The sequence below is a fragment of the Taeniopygia guttata genome, chromosome 24, assembly GCF_048771995.1.
Source record: "Taeniopygia guttata chromosome 24, bTaeGut7.mat, whole genome shotgun sequence".
Taxonomy (NCBI): Eukaryota; Metazoa; Chordata; class Aves; order Passeriformes; family Estrildidae; genus Taeniopygia; species Taeniopygia guttata.
Genome location: NC_133049.1, coordinates 3,698,697 through 3,716,033, shown reverse-complemented (window position 1 = coordinate 3,716,033; position 17,337 = coordinate 3,698,697). Strand labels below are relative to the sequence as shown.

Sequence of the window (17,337 nt, the reverse complement as noted above, 5' to 3'; positions counted from 1 at the left end):
GAGAGCACCAGGAGAGAGCCTGGACTGAGACGATGGACAGAGACCCCCGGGAGAGAAGCCCACCAGAGAGCCCCCAGGCAGGGTCCCACAGGCAGGCCCACGACAGAGCCCCCAGAAGAGAACCTGCACTGAGAGCCCGGGCAGGGACCCACGGTAGAGCCCCCGGGGAGAGACCCCAGAAGAGAGCTCTGGCCAGAAACTCCCCAAGAGACCCTGCAGAGAGACTTCAGACAGGGGCCCTGGGCAGAGACCCCGGCTGGAGACCCCTCCCTGCCAGCCAGAGACCCCTTCCCACTGCCCAGAGACCCTCCCAGCCCCAGGACATCCATCCCTGGGAGGGCAGAAGGTCTCCCCAGTGGGCAGGTGGCTGTTTCTCTTTGAGGCACGGGTGTTTATCCTTTAAACTGCCCTCACTGCCCTGTGGGGCAAATTCACTGCGCAATAAAATGAGGGAGGGGATATTCAGGTCCTGCCAGCACCACTAGAAATTGAGATAAAACAAATGGAGGGTGTCCCTGCACATGGCAGGGGCTGGAATTGTTTAAGGCTTTAAGGTCCCTTCCAACCTAACCCACTCCACGACTCTGCTGCTAATGCTCTGTCATCTTCCCCCTGCCAAGTACTGCTGAGAAAAAACCTGGCTGACCTGCAGGGGTTAACAAAGACATTACCTAAGAAGCCCTCAAGCAGAACTATTTTGCAACACCTACTCCAAAAATTCCTGTTACTTCTGTTTAAACACCTGAAATACTACAGAAGGAAACTACCATGATTTCCACTCCAGTAACATTTCCATCATTGCTTTATTGATTCCAAACCCGAGAGGAAAAAACAGTTTAATTTACCAATATTTTTACTCCCCTTACATTGTTCACAGTCTCACTGATTGGAGGCCACAGAATTCCTTATTCCTGTACATAAATTTAGTTTTTCAGTTGCACTTCTGTGCTGCAAAGGCTTCTTTGAGATTAAGCACCAAGATATGGTGGGAATACAGAGAACAAGCAGTGGATGGGACATCAGGAAAAGTTTGCTGGGAAAAGAGGGAGCGATTCTAGCTAAAGAAGAGGCATCCAGGGATTAAAAGCTCTGGTTAGAGCCTGTGATCATCTGTTCCCAGGGGTGCTGTGAGCAGTTAATTCCTTTAAAATAATGATTTCAGTGATCCCATGGGCTCAGGCCACACCTCTGCCCGGGGCTGCCATTTCAGTCCTGACTCAGCAGAGGTGAGCAGCAGCTCTGGTGCTCCTTTTTCCAAGGAGGATGTGTGGCAAGCAGGCCAGGAGCAGGATTTGGAGACAGAGGCTTGCATTCAGCTGGGATTTCTGGCTGCACAATGGCAGCCTGGTGCCAGCAGCTCTGCCAGGCACGGCATGCAGCTGTGCCAGCCAGCTGTGGCTAAGGCAGGAAGGCTGTTTCCAGTGGGGTATCCCCCTCCCCACTCCCAGGGAGAGAGCTGGCCAGCAGGGGAGGGAAACAGGCCGAGCTGTAACAGATGGAGGGATTTTAAGGCTCCTGGCTTCAGCCCTGTAGCAGATTCCTGGCCACAATCATCCTCATGACCTCGTTGGTACCTGCAGCAGGATGGGGATGCAAAGGAAACACACTTAAGGCACGGTGCATGATTTTCCCCCTCAAAAGGCCAAGAGAACTCTCCCCTGATGTGCAGTTTACAGCACAGAGGAGCTCTTCCCACCAGCTTAGGTGGCATTTAGGAGGGGTTGGGCCAAAACCCAACTGCCAAGTGCCAGCATATTGCTTGGGAAAGCTGGTGCTGCTTTCCCAAGGGGTGTTGGGAGGATGCAGGACCAGGCATTGAGCAGAACTGCATTTATAGCAACATCTCAGCTCTCTGCTGTACATTTAACACATACACCACACCCAGGCTGCAAACCCACTCGGTATAAGAAAGAGCATGTCCCTTACCAGGCACCCTGCTTGTAGGTGAGGGGATTTCAAAGCAGGGAAAACAAAATATTTAGGAGGCTAAAGTGAGATTAGAAAAGGCCAGATACTGCTAGAGACACGATGTCAAGGAGAGCAAACAGACCAAAATCACAGGAGAGGAATTGTCAGGGAGAATCATCACGTGGCCAGAAGTAATGGGATGAAACTGGACAGAGGCATTGCTAACATGACAACTAAATATCTTCCTCTGCTGTAAGACTCTTAAAATAGCCAACTAAATATCCTCCTCTGCTCCCACACAGCCAGAGCCCCTGGCCAAGGCACTCACACACGGCACACCTCACGCCCAGAGCAGAGCAGGGCTCTGAAACCCAAGAATCAGACTCCTGTGGGAAGGTGGGGGCCTCCAGGGCAGTTTTTCTCCTAATCCCACTATTTGTAATAGGAATATCTTTTACCTTCCAGGATCTGGTGGACTCTGATGTCTCTCACGAATTGCTGCACTGCGTAATCCTTCAGGTAGCCATAGCCCCCGTGCATCTGCAGAGCCTGGTTACAGATCTAAGGGGATAAAACCACTGCTGTGAGGTGACTTGTGCAGGACACAACAGTGACAGAATCTCGGTAAGGACCCAGGATCCTGGGCTCACTTCTTTTTCCTGTTCACCTTATCACGTTTCTTAAAAACATGGTGTGACTGTCAGGCCCCATCAGTGCTGCCCTTGGTGGTATCACGTTCCCTGTTTCACACGAAGGGTGTGTTTGTGTGAACAGCAATGCACAGAAATACCCAGGGATGGGTACAGATACCCAGGGCTGAGCACAGAATACCCAGGGATGGGTACAGAGATACCCAGATATGGGTACAGAGATACCCAGGGATGGGTATAGACACCCAGGGATGGATAGAGATACCCAGATATGGGTACAGATACTCAGGGATAGGTACAGATACTCAGGGATGGGTATAGATACCCAGATATGGGTACAGAGATACCCAGGGATGGGTACAGAGATCCCCAGGGATGGGTATAGACACCCAGGGATGGATAGAGATACCCAGATATGGGTACAGAGCTACCCAGGGATGGATAGAGATACCCAGATATGGGTACAGAGATACCCAGGGATGGGTACAGATACCCAGGGATGAGTACAGAATACCCATGGATGGGTACAGATACCCAGATATGGGTACAGAGATCCGGGGATGGGTATAGACACCCAGGGATGGGTATAGATACCCAAATATGGGTACAGATACCCAGGGATGGGTACAGAGATATCCAGATATGGGTAGAGATACCCAGATATGGATACAGATACCCAGGGATGTGTACAGAGATCCCCAGGGATGGGTACAGATACTCAGGGATGTGTATAGATACCCAGACATGGGTACAGAAATCCCCAGGGATGGGTACAGATACCCAGGGATGGGTATAGATACCCAGACATGGGTACAGAGATCCCCAGGGATGGGTACAGATACTCAGGGACGGGTACAGATACCAAGATATGGGTACAGATACCCAGGGATGGGTACAGAGACCCTCAGGGATGGATATTTTTAGGGAATAAGGCGATTTTTGCCGAATTTTCCGTTTGCAAACCCGAACCACCCGATCGCCACCTGGCGGCCACTCAGGAGAGGGGCTGGAGGGCGCTGTTTTCCATGGAAACACGACTCCGCATAATAACTTAATAAAAATAATTTAAAATTAAATAATATTAACTTTAAGATTAAAAAAAAAAAATTGAGATATTTTCAGGGAAAAGAACAAACTTCTCCTTGACACTCCGGGCATTAAGGGGTGTCGAGAGTTTAGCTGAAGAATGGCTGCGCAGCAAGGGACACGAAAGGGTTAAGTTGATGAAAGTGTGAAAATATGTGACTTGTAGCATGAAAACTATGCCCTTGAGAAACAGATGTCTCCTAACAACCTTGAGAAACAGATATCTCCTAACAACTTTGAGCATACAGGTGTCTCGTTAATAAAGAAGCAGTAACTGCAAGGCTTATCGCAAAGAGATATATGTGTTAATAGAAAGCTAACCAATCCTGAGCTTCGCTTCTGCAATATGTATGAACTAATTAGTGCTTGTATAAAGAAACTGTAATCGACTCCAATAAACTGAGACTTGTTGATCATGACAGCATGAGGCTTGTCTCCCGCAACAATCTCACCAACAAAGGGGGGCGTCTCCAAGCTTGTCACGAGCATCCCACGAGGCGTTTGAGGGACCTACCCCGAAGCACTCGTCGGTGGCGAAGAGCTTGGCCATGGAGCAGAGCACGGCCGCGTCCTGGCGGCCCTCCTGCAGCGCCCGCGCCGCGTTGCGCACCATGAGCCGCGCCGCCAGCAGCCGCGTGGCCATCTCCGCCAGCCCGAACTGCAGGTACTGCCAGGGACAGCAAAGCTCCCTCAGCACCTGCCAGAGCTCTCAGGCACCACCAGGCAGGGCTCAGGCCTCCCTGGCTCAGGGGAGCGTTCTTGACTTCCCCAAGGATGGCCCTTCATCCTGGGATCCTCGCCCCCAGGCCATCCCGCTGCTGCTGCAGGCTCACCTGGTTGTTGGCGAGGGGCTCCCCGAACTGTTTGCGGACGGTGAGGTGCTCCTGAGCCAGCAGAACTGAGGCGTGAGCAGCTCCTAACGAACAAGAAGCTGGTGGGAGAAGCCAAGGACACGGAGTGAAGGGGAAGCCACGTCAGACAGGCAACAAGATGCCGCCCTCCTCCCTTGGCTCTCCTTGGCTTCCTCACCGATGTTTATCCTGCCTCCATTGAGGCCCTGCATGGCGATGCTGAATCCCTGCCCCTCGGCTCCCAGCCGGTTGCCCACAGGAACAACGCAGTCCTCAAAGATCACAGCTCGAGTTGGCTGGGAATTCCAGCCTACCTGGGAAGAAACAGAGCTCCTTCCAGACTGCCTGAGGAGCAGCACAGCTCCAACACAGAGCCACCAGCCTGCTCCCAAGCCCTCGGTCTCACTGCCAAGCTGGCACAAAGCACCCGTGCTCTGCATGGTTTGGCCTCAGTGTGGAAAGTGGAATGGGTGTTTTTGAGAAGAGGCACAAATCCAGTGATCTTGATGTTCCTGAGACTAAAATCCTTCATTTACCAAAGGGATAGGTATCGGGCAAACTTCACCACTTGGTAAAACCATGCCAACAGTTTGGGACTCCAGTGGATGGGACTCCAATCCCATCCATGAAGAGGTCTCTAACACTTTGCACAGACAAGCTCATTGGGACCACAGGACACAGCCCCAAACTGTGCAGGGGAGGCTCAGATTAGACATCAGGAAGAATTTCTCCAAGGAAAAGGCTGTGAGGCATTGGAATGGGCTGTCCAAGGAGGTCATTGAGTCAGCACCCCTGCAGGTGTTTAAGGAGTGCCTGGATGTGGCACACAGAGCTGTGGCTGACAAGTGAGGATCAGTCACAGGTTGCACTCAATGGTCTTGGAGGTCTTTCCAATGTTGATGATTCTGTGGTTCTGTGATCTCTGCCCTGCACTTCTCTCAAGCACACAGGAAGCACAAACCCAGCCTCTTACCTTCTTCTCCTTCTTGCCAAAGCTGAGCCCTGGCATTCCCTTCTCCAGCACGAGGCAGGAGATGCCCTTGGGGCCTGGGCCCCCTGTGCGACACATGACCACATACACATCGGTGTCACCTCCCCCGCTGATGAAGGCCTGCAGGAGGGCACAACGAGAAAAGTGAGGCTTTGGGGGGATTTTGCAAACTAACCCTGAGCCCACAGCAGCAGCTGGCAGGGTACAGAAATGGAGAGGCAAAGACCCCACAGCCACAGGCATTTAGGGAACCAGCTGGTGAAAGCTCTGCAGAGCACACCTTGCCTTGGGAGAATGCACAGAGGTGAGGAGACAGCAGGAATGGGAAGGACAGTGAGACCCAGGCCACTTTAGCAGGAGCAAAGAGGTACCTTGGAGCCATTCAGGACGTAGGTATCCCCTTTCCTCTGAGCTGAGGTCAGCAGGGAAGCTGCATCACTGCCACTCCCTGCGTGAGAAGCAAGGAAGCAGCTAATGAAGCAGAAGGTCCAGAGCCTACAAATTCTCCCTGTAATCATACCCTGAGTTTGCACCAAGAGCATCTCAGCAATCATCATCTGCCTCTCCCCAACTTCACAAATGAGATAAACGTTTCACCTCCAGACCTTTGCAATGTCCATGGTGCAGCTACAGCGAGAGGAGAAGATGTCCTGGCTGATGATGCTCACCTGGCTCAGTCAGGCAGTAAGAGGCAAACTTTTCCATGCTGCAGAGCGATGGGCAGAACCTGCGGCGCTGCTCCTCGTTGCCAAAGGTGTCGATCATCCAAACACACATGCTGGGGTGGGGGAGAAGGAGCAGCATTCAGGATTGCACACAGGCTGTACAAGAACACCCCTGGCTGAACACAGGAAAGCTCCACAGAGCTGAGCCACAAGCCCTGAGGCCTTAAAATGTATTGTTACACCTTCCATTCTCCACAGACCCACTGCCCTGTGGTGTGGGAATTCTCTCTGGCTGCCCTGGCAGGTCTGGGACCCTGGCAGGGGTCAGGAACCCCCCTGTACAGAGCCCCCAGAGACACTGGCTGTGATCTCTGTCCATGGAAAAGAGTTTCCAATCTTACAGGATGAATTACAAGCTCTGAGTGTTTGATATAAGTAATAATGAAGTGTGTCACGGGTGCAAAAGTAAAATTTTAGGATTCTAGATGAGGGGTCCAAAGGGGACGAGATGGAGGAAATTGGGTGTGCCTTGTCCTTTTTCTCCTTCTTCATGCCCTCCATGTTTCACTGCAGTGTTGGCATTTTTCTGTTGGTTTAGGCTGGGGACACACTGTCCAACGTAGGTGACAGATATTGGCACGTTATTGTAAATCCAGCACAGGTAGTTTGTGGTATTTAATGTTTGTACCATCCCACTGAGGGCAGAGCCCCACACGCTGCCCTGCAGGACAGAGCTGCGGCAGGGCAGCAGAACATGTTAGAGATAAACAGAATAAACAGCCTTGAAACAGCACAGACCAATTATGGCTTCTGCTTTGGCAGCGGGGCAGAAAGACAGAGACTTTCTACAACCTCGGAATCATCAGATTCCAACACTGTGGAACAGCGGGTTCCTGCTTGAGAGCCTCAGTCTCTCCTCCATGCCCAGCCCTGCTCCCTCTCCAGAAAAGTGCACCTGAAGAAAGAGGCAGCATCATGGCAGCTCTCAGTGCCAAGTGACCCATCACTGGACATGTCTGTACAAGCAGGACAGCCCTGGGGTCAGGTGGTGCCTCTGGGCTCTGTCACAGCACGGCCAAGGCACAAAGGCTTTTTCCAGGCAGGTTACTATCTATAGACAGCTGAAGTGGCAGAGCAGAGAACAAAATCCAGAACTTAATCCCATCTTGTGTGCCACAAAGCTAAAATTACTTCTTGATGGCATCTCAGTACTTTGTGGCCTATTTGTTTACTGCTATCCAGGGATCCTCAGGGGGATGTGTGTACTCGAGGTCACCATTTAAATAGATAAATAATGAGCAGCAGCAAGGGAGCTGCCTCCAGCTGGATTTAGAGCCCACAGAGCAGCCAGGCTGACAGCACCCACCCCTGCACGGACACACTCACTTGTGGATGCTCATGTAAGCAGTGGTGCTGGTACATCCTGTTGACAGAGCTTCAAAGATGATGGAGGTGTCAAGCCGTGACAATCCAGAGCCACCAACATCTGGTTTCACATAGATCCCACCAAATCCTAGCTGGGCTGCCTTCCTCATCGTTTCCACAGGGAATATTTCCTGTTGGGGGAGGAGAGATATCCCAATGAATATTCAGGGTTAGTTCAGTCCCTTTGGGTAGCCCTGGGCTACCAATTTGAGTCCCACCATCCTGCAGAGTTTAAGTCAGCTGGGTGTGTCAAAGAAGAGGTGGTACCAACACAGACACATTCCATCTTCTGCAGTGAATCCAAGATTCAGGTTGAATAACCTGGCTGGGAAAGCTTCAAGGTATTTCTGATGATTTCCCTCCCCCAGCTACAGCAGCAGAGCTATTGCAGGAACCCCTCAGTGAGACCTGTGGGTCACAACGTCCTAAGGGAGGAAAAAGGGAGCAGTACAACCCTTGTGAGGCTGTCCTACCTTCTCATCCCACTCGGCCATGTAAGGAGCCATCTCCTTGGCAGCAAAATCAAAGGCAACTTTTTGGAATTCCTTCTGATCCTCAGTGAGTCCAGTGGATGCTAGAAAAGCAGGAATAGATGAGAACACGTGTCTGTTGAGGGAAAGCAGCACAACCACCTCATTTATACCCCCAAACAATTTCAAGGTGCCCCTTAACTCACACAAAGAGTTTGGGGTCTCTGCTGCAGGGCCATTTCTCTGTTCCTGAGGAATCTAATGAACTGTGCTGAGATCAGGGGGCTTTGGGAGGGGCTTTCTTTGGACAAAACAAATCCAAGATCCCCGCTGTCTCTCTCTGCTCTGTGTTAACCACATTAGAAAGCCAGGACAGGGGAGCACAGTCACTCCATCTCACTAAGTCCGTGCTAAAGAAATCTGAGGGAGCAGCGCTGGGATTTCAAAGAAAGGAGACTTGGGAGCAAATAAAGAATAAAGCAGCCCTTTGGAAACAGCATCTAAAGCTTAAGTTAGGTTCTGCATCTGAAACCTCCTGCTCCACGGACACATAGATGCAACCTTGTTTTGTTCCTCTCCTGAAATTCACAGCCATGCTGCTGCCTCAATTTTAAATGTTCTTACATTTAGACATCGAAGCAACTCATCTGCAAAGTGTTCTGGAACCAGAATGGTTTGGATTGGAAGGGACCCTAAAGACCATCTTGTTATAAAACCTGACACCTTCTACGACACCAAGCCCTGTCCAGCCTGGCCTTCAGCACTGCCAGGGATGGGGCATCCACAACTTCGGGGCAACCTGTGCCAGCTGGAATTCTGCCAGGGGAATTTCTTCCTAATGTCTAACCTGAATCTCTCCTCTTTTAGATTCAATCCATTCCCCCTTTCCCTGTCAGTCTGCCTATACAAAAAGCCGCTTTCCTTCTTTTTTATAATCCCCCTTCTTTGAGAGATATTCTTTGATTCACTATCAAACCTGAAAACCAGTGGAAACCTAACAAAGGTAAGGGAGGGACAGGGAGAGGGAAGGAGGAAGGACCTTACTTAGGGGTTCTATCCCGCTGCTGAGCTAGGTCTAAAGAGGTAAAAGGAGGGACAGGGAGAGGGAAGGAGGAACGACCTTTCCTTGTGGGTTCTATCCCACTGCCAGGCACCCGCTGCGGGGTGTCCGCACCCGCACCGCCCTGACCGGGAGCAGCGACACGGGGGAGCGGTGCCACGGGGAGCGGTGACACGGAGAGCGGTGACACGGAGAGCGGTGACACAGGGGAGCAGGGACATGGAGAGGAGGGACACGGGGGAGCAGGGACACGGGGAGGAGGGACACGGGGAGCAGGGACACGGAGAGGGGGGACATGGGGATCGGTGACACGGGGAGCGGTGACACGGGGGAGCAGGGGACACGGGGATCGGTTCCACGGGCATCGGTGACACGGAGAGGAGGGACACGGGGGAGTAGGGACGCGGAGAGGAGGGACACGGGGAGGAGGGACACGGGAGGAGGGACACGGGGGAGCAGAGACACGGGGGAGCAGGGACACGGGGACGAGGGACACGGGGAGCGGTGACACGAAGAGGAGGGACACGGGGGAGCAGGGACACGGGGATCGGTGACACGGAGAGGAGGGACATGGGGATCGGTGACACGGAGAGGAGGGACACGGGAGGAGGGACACGGGGAGCGGTGCCACGGGCATCGGTGACACGGGGAGGAGGGACATGGGGATCGGTGACACGGAGAGGAGGGACACGGGGGAGCAGGGACACGGGTGAGCGGTGACACGGGGGAGCAGGGACACGGGGAGGAGGGACACGGAGAGGAGGGACACAGGGGAGCAGGGACACGGGGAGCGGTGACACCGGGGAGCAGGGGACACGGGCATCGGTGACACGGGCATCGGTGACACGGGGAGGAGGGACACGGGGGAGCAGGGACACGGAGAGGAGGGACACGGGGAGCGGTGACACGGGGAGCGGTGACACGGAGAGGAGGGATACGGGGGAGCGGTGACACGGGGGAGCAGGGACACGGGGATCGGTGACACGGGGAGGAGGAACACGGGAGGAGGGACACGGGGAGCGGTGACACGGGGAGGAGGAACACGGGGGAGCAGGGACATGGGGGAGCAGGGACACGGGGAGGAGGGACACGGGGAGCGGTGACACGGGGAGGAGGGACACGGGAGGAGGGACACGGGGAGCGGTGACACACGGAGGAGTGACACGACCAGCTGGGGGCATCCCTCCGGGCGGGGACAAGAGGTCCAGGGCCACCGGCCCGCCGTCCATCTCCCCCAGCCCGCCTCCCCCGGGCCGCGGGGGGGTCCCGGCCGCTCCTTACGGTCGATGCAGGACGCGATCCCGCGGCGCCCCCGCAGCAGCCGCGCCGCCGCCCGCGGGGCCGCTCGCCACGCCATGGCCGCGGCCGTGCGGGGCCGCTCCGCTCCCGGCACCCGGCGGGGCAGCCTGGGAGCTGTAGTCCTGCCCCCGGCACCGCCCGCCCGGCAGGGGAGGGAGCCGGGGAGCCGGCCCTGCCCCGGCCTTTGCATAGCCGGCAGCGCTTCCGAGCGCGGCTTCCTCCCCATCCTCCTCCTCCTCCTCCTCCGCGAGCATCCTCATCGCCCCGAGCAGCACAGGCGGCAGCGGCCCGGGCTGGTGAGCGGGAGCTGGGAGGGCTGGCATGGAGGGAGGGAGGGAGGAAGGGGAAAGCTTGGCATAGAAGGCGGAAAAGTTGATGCCAGCCGGCCTGGCTGGGAGAGCTGCTGACAGAGCGGGCAGGGCACGGACCGGCCCGTGGAGCAGCAGGGTCCGGAGGGCTGGGAGGGACATTGGGGGACAGCCAGCGAACCCCCCCGGCACGGCACGGCTCCTGCGGGCACGGGCACCGGGCTCGGCTGGGCTCAGCCCTGCCTGGGCAGCAGCACGGCCAAAAAGCCTCTGCCCAGCACCTCCGGGACTGCCCCGGGGCAGCAGCGCTCCAGCCCTGCTGCTGGTGTCCGTCAGCGCTCCAGGGTGCGGTCCCCAAGCCCTGCCAGCGCTCCACTGATGGAGGGAGGAAGTGGCTGAGCTCAAGGAAAGATTGATTTGCTCTCCTCTCGCCCCACAGCGCTTGCAGCTCGAGTTTTTTCGGCCGCCTGAAGGAGCAGTAATTCCTCCTCCTTCTCTCGTCCATCAGGTGCTTCGCAGTGAAGATAATTCAGAGAGACTAGAGATGCCTTGGCCGAGCAGAAAGAGAGACAAAGGAGCAGTAGCAGGTCTGTGCTGACATCCTGGCTGATTTAGCAGCTCTCATTTGGGGTTCCAGGCTATAGTGAAACTACAGACAGCCGTATTAACCGTCTGTGTGTCACAGGCAGTGTCTTACAGACAGCATTTCCTGCGCCAAATGGGCTGAGCACCCAAGCGAGACTGAGACCAGCCTGCTCGGTGTGTGATAAGGACAGTGATGTATTCCCAGCACAAGGGGGTTAGGAAATGGAATTCAGACCCATTTTTGTGGAGCTTTCAGGTCCTGCACAGCAGAGTTGGTCAGTCAGAGTACACCCAGTGCAGTGCCAGGAAGCTGATGTGGTACCAGCTGCAAAAACAAAAAGCAAGAACATTGCACTGGAGGCAGCATGATGTGGTGTTTAAAGTACAAGATGAAAAACCTGCACATCTGTGCCACTCATCTGCTTGATCCACTCTAGCAAATAACCACCTTTTCATCCCTTAATCATTTCTTAATAATTGGGGTTTTTTTTTTGTCTGTGTCCTGAAGAAAAAAAGGATCCCTCAGTGGAGGTTAAGCTAAGATTTCCATCTCCTGCAGGAATTGAAATAGTTTGGTTTGCTTGGTGAATGCTCCTCTTACTCACCAGATTCACCCAAGTCTACTTCACTGCCTGTAGCTGATTTCTCAGCAATTAGTTAAAAAATTCAACTACACTTCATGTGGGCAAACATGGTCTGTCCTGAGGTCTTTTCATTACTAACTGGGAGTATTAAACTACATTTTTGCACACAGAAAAATATCATTATTACAGATGCAAATTAGAAATACTCAAAACCACTGGTGCATAATGCTGCTACCTTACCCTGAGCACCTGCTGCAGTCAAATGTGTGAAACCAGCTTGGACAACTAAAAATATTTTTTGAAACACAATGTGTTTTATCTCAATGTCTTTTAAGATAAAAAAGAGCCTGATGCTAAAATTGCCAAAACCGAGGAGGAGACTTCGGATAAGGAGGAAGAAGAGAAGTCTGCAAAACCTCCAGCTGGGAGCTCCAAGTCAGGATGGAAGAACTGGAAGAAAAAAGAATCTGAGTCTGGGGAGGAAAGCAAGATCACATATTGTCACTGGCTGCTGAAATCAGAACCTGAGAGCAGGCTGGAGAAGGGGGTGGATGTGAAGGTGAGCACTGACACCCCCTCACTCAGCAGAGGACAGCAGCAGGGTCACTCCTGCCCAGCTTTAGTGCCCAGATGCTGAGGGACAGCATCAAGGAACTCAGATTGTTTTTTCTTCTCAAAACCCATTTGTCCTCCTGGAAATAGAAAAAAAACAAAATGTTCTTGTCCAAGGTGACAACCTTGGGGTTTCACACATGTAACACAAGAGGAAATCAGCCCCTCAGGATGCTTGGCTGTTGGTCACAGGAGCAGCATCTGTTTCAGGCTCTGCCTTTACACTGCTGCTTTGTAAAGGTTTTTCTGTAGGCCCTGTGGGAGATGAAAATTGTGTCAGGTTTGTGCTATAATTGAAGGAGCTGCTAGCAGCAAATGCTTAGGCTCAGTGCAGACAATGACACTGTAAAAATTCAGAAACCTCCTGAATGAATGTTTATTTTCATTTCATTTGGCAGTTCAGTGTTGACGACTTGAAAGCTCAGCCTAATCAGACAACCTGCTGGGATGGAGTACGGAACTACCAGGTAGGGAGCACATGGGGGCACTGAAACAGCAGCAGCAGAAGGTGGCTCTGCCACAGCTTGTTCCTGTGCCTGAAGCATTTCCTCCTGGGGCACTCTGCCTGTTCATGCAGGTGCGTTTTGGCATTTGGGATCTGAAATCAGCTCTTGCTTAGTGGCCTCTAGGTCAGAGGGAGATTTAGGCTGGGGAGTATTCTGTCAAATCATCCAGTTTTTCTTTCGCTTACACCAACCTTTGATACCTTACAGCAAGTCTGTACTTACCCAAATCCTCTGCCAGTGTACAGCTTTCTGTTCCAAAGGAATTCTGTGTGTTCCCCTGCTGTGTTTGATCCCTGTACTGTACAGGATTCCCTATCCCCCTACACGTGATCTGCTCTGAGTTGTTTGCTGACAACTCTCCTGGGCAAGGGTGGCTGAGCTCTTGAATTCCCACACACTTTCTGACCAACAGGATCTTGCTCTTTAGCCTTGTTTTTACTTAATTTCATTCCAACACAAAAACATCTCTATGACAACTGCAGGAAACATTATCTGAGTAATTCTGAAGCACATCTACCTCTCCTCTTGTTGCTTCCTATTCTTGGCTGCTTCTAATAAAGCCTGAGAGCTTGATGGAAAGAGCTGAAAGTCTCTTGTTTACTCCTGACAGGCAAGGAATTTCCTGAGATCCATGAAACTTGGGCAGCAGGCCTTCTTCTACCACAGTAACTGCAAAGAGCCTGGCATTGTGGCCCTTGTCAAGGTGAGTGTCTGTGTTTTGGGGAGAGGGGAGAGGTGATAATGGGTTATCAAACAGCTCACCGCTTGTGTCTCAGCACCAAAGAGTGCAGGAGTTGTCCAGTGAGAGCAGGGACCGATCAGGACACCTCAGCTCAACACTGCGGGGCTGACTCAGCCATGTGTCCCCAGAGGGATGGAACCACACTGCTGTTTTCCTGCTGACATTTCGGGGCACTCCCAGCCAAGCCAAGTGTTGTTCCACACTCTCATTCCAGTCTGACTCACTGCATTCTAGTCAGCAGAGCCCACAAGGCAGCAGAACAAAACCAGGGCACAGAAGAGCTTTTTCTTTAAGAGGAGAACTCCTCACAGAGATCATCATCAGCTACCCAGTTTTCCTCTGCTGCATTTCTTCCCACACTGACCTCCAGCAGGTGATGCTGCACTCGCTGTTCTGCACTTCTTCCACCCAAGAAATGTAAAGGAAACTATTTAGAATGGAGTTTAGGGAAAGCAAGGCTGATTTTTCACCAGGATTATTCATGCCCTTTGCTGACAGGTGTTTTGAACTGGAAACTTTCCTCTCCCCTTCTGCTTCAGATCGTAAAGGAGGCATACCCTGATCACACACAGTTTGACCAGAAGGATCCTCATTATGACTCCACCAGCAGAAAAGAGAACCCCAAATGGTCCATGGTAATGTATTCTATTAAATACAGCTGTTCACACTCTGTGTGCAAGCCAAGGGAAGGGAGAAGGCTCTTTGCATCATACTGAAAAGCTTCTGTCCTGGCCTAGCTGCCTTTTTCTCTCTCAAGAGAAAATTCAATCCTGTTTTCTCTGCTTTTCCCCCAATCCCTTCCAGGAGGCTGCCAAAATGTATCTCCCTAAATTTTCAAATCTTGGCTGCAGAGCTGTTCTCCACGCATGGCAGAACCCTGAGTTAGGAAAGTGAGCTAAGAACCACCGTCAGTGCCCAGCAAACAAAGCAGTAGTTTTGAGGCACATTAAATTGTGGGGAAGGGAGTGTTCATGGGCTGGCTACATCCCAGATCCAAATTTTGTGTTGTCTATGATATAAATGCACCTTGCTGGTGCACAGTGCCAACAAATCACCTGCCACAAACCCCGGGAAGCTCTTTTAGCCTTCAGCAAGGCAAAGCTTCCAGGTGTTAGTGCACATCAGTCACTTCCTTCGGCTATAAACCTTTATCCCTCAAGGATTTTATGGGCTAGCTGGAGGCTGTGTCCCTGTCCAACCTGCTGCTGTGCTGCCCCTCCCCTGGCAGGTGGATGTGCAGTTTGTGAGGATGACCAAGCGCTTCATCCCCCTGTCTGAGATCAAGGCTCACCACCTGGCACACAAAGCAGATGGGGGGCCCCTCAAGGACATGATGCTCTTCACCAGGCAACGTCTGTCCATCCAACCCCTGACACAAGGTGAGAACCTCCCAGGACTCTTGATTCCCTCTGTCAGACACGCTGGAAGTTTCACTTGTGGTTTTTCCTTCCTTACCACAGAGGAATTTGATTTTGTCTTGAGCCTGGAAGAGGAAAAGCCACATTAAAGCAGCACAGCTCCCACCCAGCCCGCTGACGCCTCCTCCTCCACCAGCACAACTCCCATGTTCACCTACTCAAGCACAGCACCACGAATGTGCCCCCACAAGATCTGCAGCCACACGTCCCTTCCCCTGACACACTGTTACTTTTGCTTATTTTTTCAATAAAAGAAGCCTTTTCGAATCAACTGCAGCTACTTGGGTTTTAATAGCAGGGAAATCTGCAATTTATCTCTCGAGAAAGAAACAGGTACATCTTTGTTTAGTTTGGGGTTTAGTGCAGCTCCGTGTACTGCAGAGGGACATTTTTCTGCAGGAAGGAATCCCTGAGTTCTGTCTAGAATCAGAAAATTTAGAATCATTGAATAACCTGGGTTGGAAGAGACCTTAAAATCATCTCATTCCACCCCCTGCTCTGGGCAGGGACATTTTCCACTAGCCCAGGTTGCTCCAAGCTCTGTCCAGCCTGGCTTTGGACACTTCCAGAGATGTGGCAGCCACACAATCAGGAGGAATTTCTCCCTAACATCCCATTTAAACTATTTTCTGCCAGTTTGAAGCCTTCCCCCCTCATCCTGTCAGTGCATGCTGTTGTGAACAGTCTCTCTGGAGATGGATACACAAAGCAGATCACAGTGAACTTCCTGCAGGTACAAAAGTTCCCACGTTATTTTAGTTCTGACATCAGGGAAATGGAAGAAAATAAAGCCAGCCTGCTAATTTTTTAAGCCACGTGTCCTTCACCAGCAAAGCTGCCAAGCAGTGACACAGCTTAAAGAAAGACCAAGGATTTATAAAGATCACACAGGACAAACTCCTCAAGCATGTTTGGAGAGCTGCACACTGTGGCACTTTTAAAAGAAAAATCTCTTCATACCACAGGAAAAAACCCAACCCAGTATAAAACATCAGACAAACTCGTGCACAGCATTTGACAGCCAGGGCTGGCTCTTTTTAATTGGAGAGACCAAAAAAACCCAAGTTTTAAAATACAGCCATTGGAAAGACGACGAATTAAGAAACATGTAAACACAGCAGAGGCTTAATTACAACTTGCACTGCTTGGTTTGGTACTTGCCCACTCCCCTCTGCCTGGGAGGGAGGGAATGACCCAAGTACAGCACAGAACCACCAGCTCAGGGGGACACGACTGCTCGAGCAGCATCTGCCCCTTGACATGCTAAAAACGCTGCTCCAGAGTACCTTGTCCTGCAGTGACCCAGCTTCTCTCTAAGGATGCTCAGCACATCTGCTCCACCCCAGACAAACAGGGCCCAGTGGCTCACAGGCTGAATGGTCCATCAGGTTCAGTAAAAATGGGCACATTTCTGAATTCTGTTTCCACACACAGGGACATGGGTGGGGGAGAGGGGACAAGGTAGGAAAAATCCTCCAAATCACTGTACAGGCTCATGCTGAATGGTCCATCAGGTTCAGTAAAAATGGGCACATTTCTGATTCTGTTTCCACACACAGGGACATGGGTGGGGGAGAGGGGACAAGGTAGGAAAAATCCTCCAAATCACTGTACAGGTTGATGCACCTTTTCCAAAGGAACCCTCCAGGAATGATGAAGAGATGTTGTACAGCCATGTCCTTACAGCCCCAGGCAATGATCTCACACCTAGTCAGGCAGGAAAAAAACCACTCCTGGAATACAGACATCTCCATCCAGGGGAGTTCTTTCCTACCACATGGCCTACAATCCAGGGGAATAAAGGGAATAAAGGAATAAAGGCAAGGAGGGAGCTGAAGGAAAGCTTAAGAAGATTGCAAGGGCACTGCTGTGCTCAGCTCAGCCATAGAAGAACAGTTTGCTATCCCCAAGAGCTCCCAAAGGAGCCTGACTTGTGCCAGGAGGATTGTGCCTGGCTGCAGCACAGCCAGCTCCCCTGGAGGGAGGGAGGGAGGAGTGTCCCAAGTGGCACCAGGGTCCTTTGCCATGGCAGAGGCCCCCAGCCCTGGGGCTGGCACAAGGAGATTGTTGTCTGCAGCGAGCTCCTGCCCCAGCCCATGGCACAGGCTCCCCGTGGGGGGACAAGCAAGCCACGTCTCCAGTGGGGCACAGCAGAACCAGGGGGTGACACGAGCATT

At 52.4% G+C, this 17,337-nt stretch overlaps 2 protein-coding genes across 2 annotated transcripts; one reads left to right on the top strand and one right to left on the bottom strand.

Annotated features, from left to right (window-relative positions):
- Nucleotides 1-784: 784 nt before the first annotated feature.
- On the bottom strand, nt 785-10,544 carry ACAD8 (acyl-CoA dehydrogenase family member 8). The gene is made up of 11 exons (XM_030290724.4): nt 10,388-10,544; nt 8,050-8,150; nt 7,538-7,707; nt 6,155-6,264; nt 5,858-5,934; nt 5,469-5,606; nt 4,674-4,809; nt 4,478-4,575; nt 4,159-4,311; nt 2,367-2,469; nt 785-1,574 (listed from the first exon to the last, which is right to left on the bottom strand). Exons 1-11 carry the CDS (start codon nt 10,461-10,463, stop codon nt 1,522-1,524), a joined length of 1,215 nt encoding a protein of 404 aa, XP_030146584.4. The 5' UTR covers nt 10,464-10,544; the 3' UTR covers nt 785-1,521.
- A 608-nt stretch (nt 10,545-11,152) lies between these two features.
- Nucleotides 11,153-15,431, top strand: THYN1 (thymocyte nuclear protein 1). The gene is made up of 7 exons (XM_072918272.1): nt 11,153-11,300; nt 12,218-12,441; nt 12,893-12,961; nt 13,611-13,703; nt 14,282-14,377; nt 14,971-15,121; nt 15,203-15,431. The coding sequence occupies exons 1-7, from the start codon at nt 11,258-11,260 to the stop codon at nt 15,247-15,249; spliced, it is 723 nt and encodes a 240-aa protein (XP_072774373.1). The 5' UTR covers nt 11,153-11,257; the 3' UTR covers nt 15,250-15,431.
- Nucleotides 15,432-17,337: the final 1,906 nt, after the last annotated feature.

Bases quoted from the DNA above. Each gene is read 5' to 3' on its own strand.
- ACAD8 (XM_030290724.4), bottom strand. From the start codon at position 10,463: ATGGCGTGGCGAGCGGCCCCGCGGGCGGCGGCGCGGCTGCTGCGGGGG. The intron at 5,935-6,154 runs GTGAGCATCATC...CTTCTCACGCAG, and splicing joins TTACTGCCTGACTGAGCCAG to GGAGTGGCAGTGATGCAGCT. The intron at 1,575-2,366 runs GTAAAAGATATT...ATCCTGCTGCAG, and splicing joins AGTCCACCAGATCCTGGAAG to GTACCAACGAGGTCATGAGG.
- THYN1 (XM_072918272.1), top strand. From the start codon at position 11,258: ATGCCTTGGCCGAGCAGAAAGAGAGACAAAGGAGCAGTAGCAG. The intron at 12,442-12,892 runs GTGAGCACTGAC...TTCATTTGGCAG, and splicing joins AGAAGGGGGTGGATGTGAAG to TTCAGTGTTGACGACTTGAA. The intron at 14,378-14,970 runs GTAATGTATTCT...CTCCCCTGGCAG, and splicing joins AGAACCCCAAATGGTCCATG to GTGGATGTGCAGTTTGTGAG.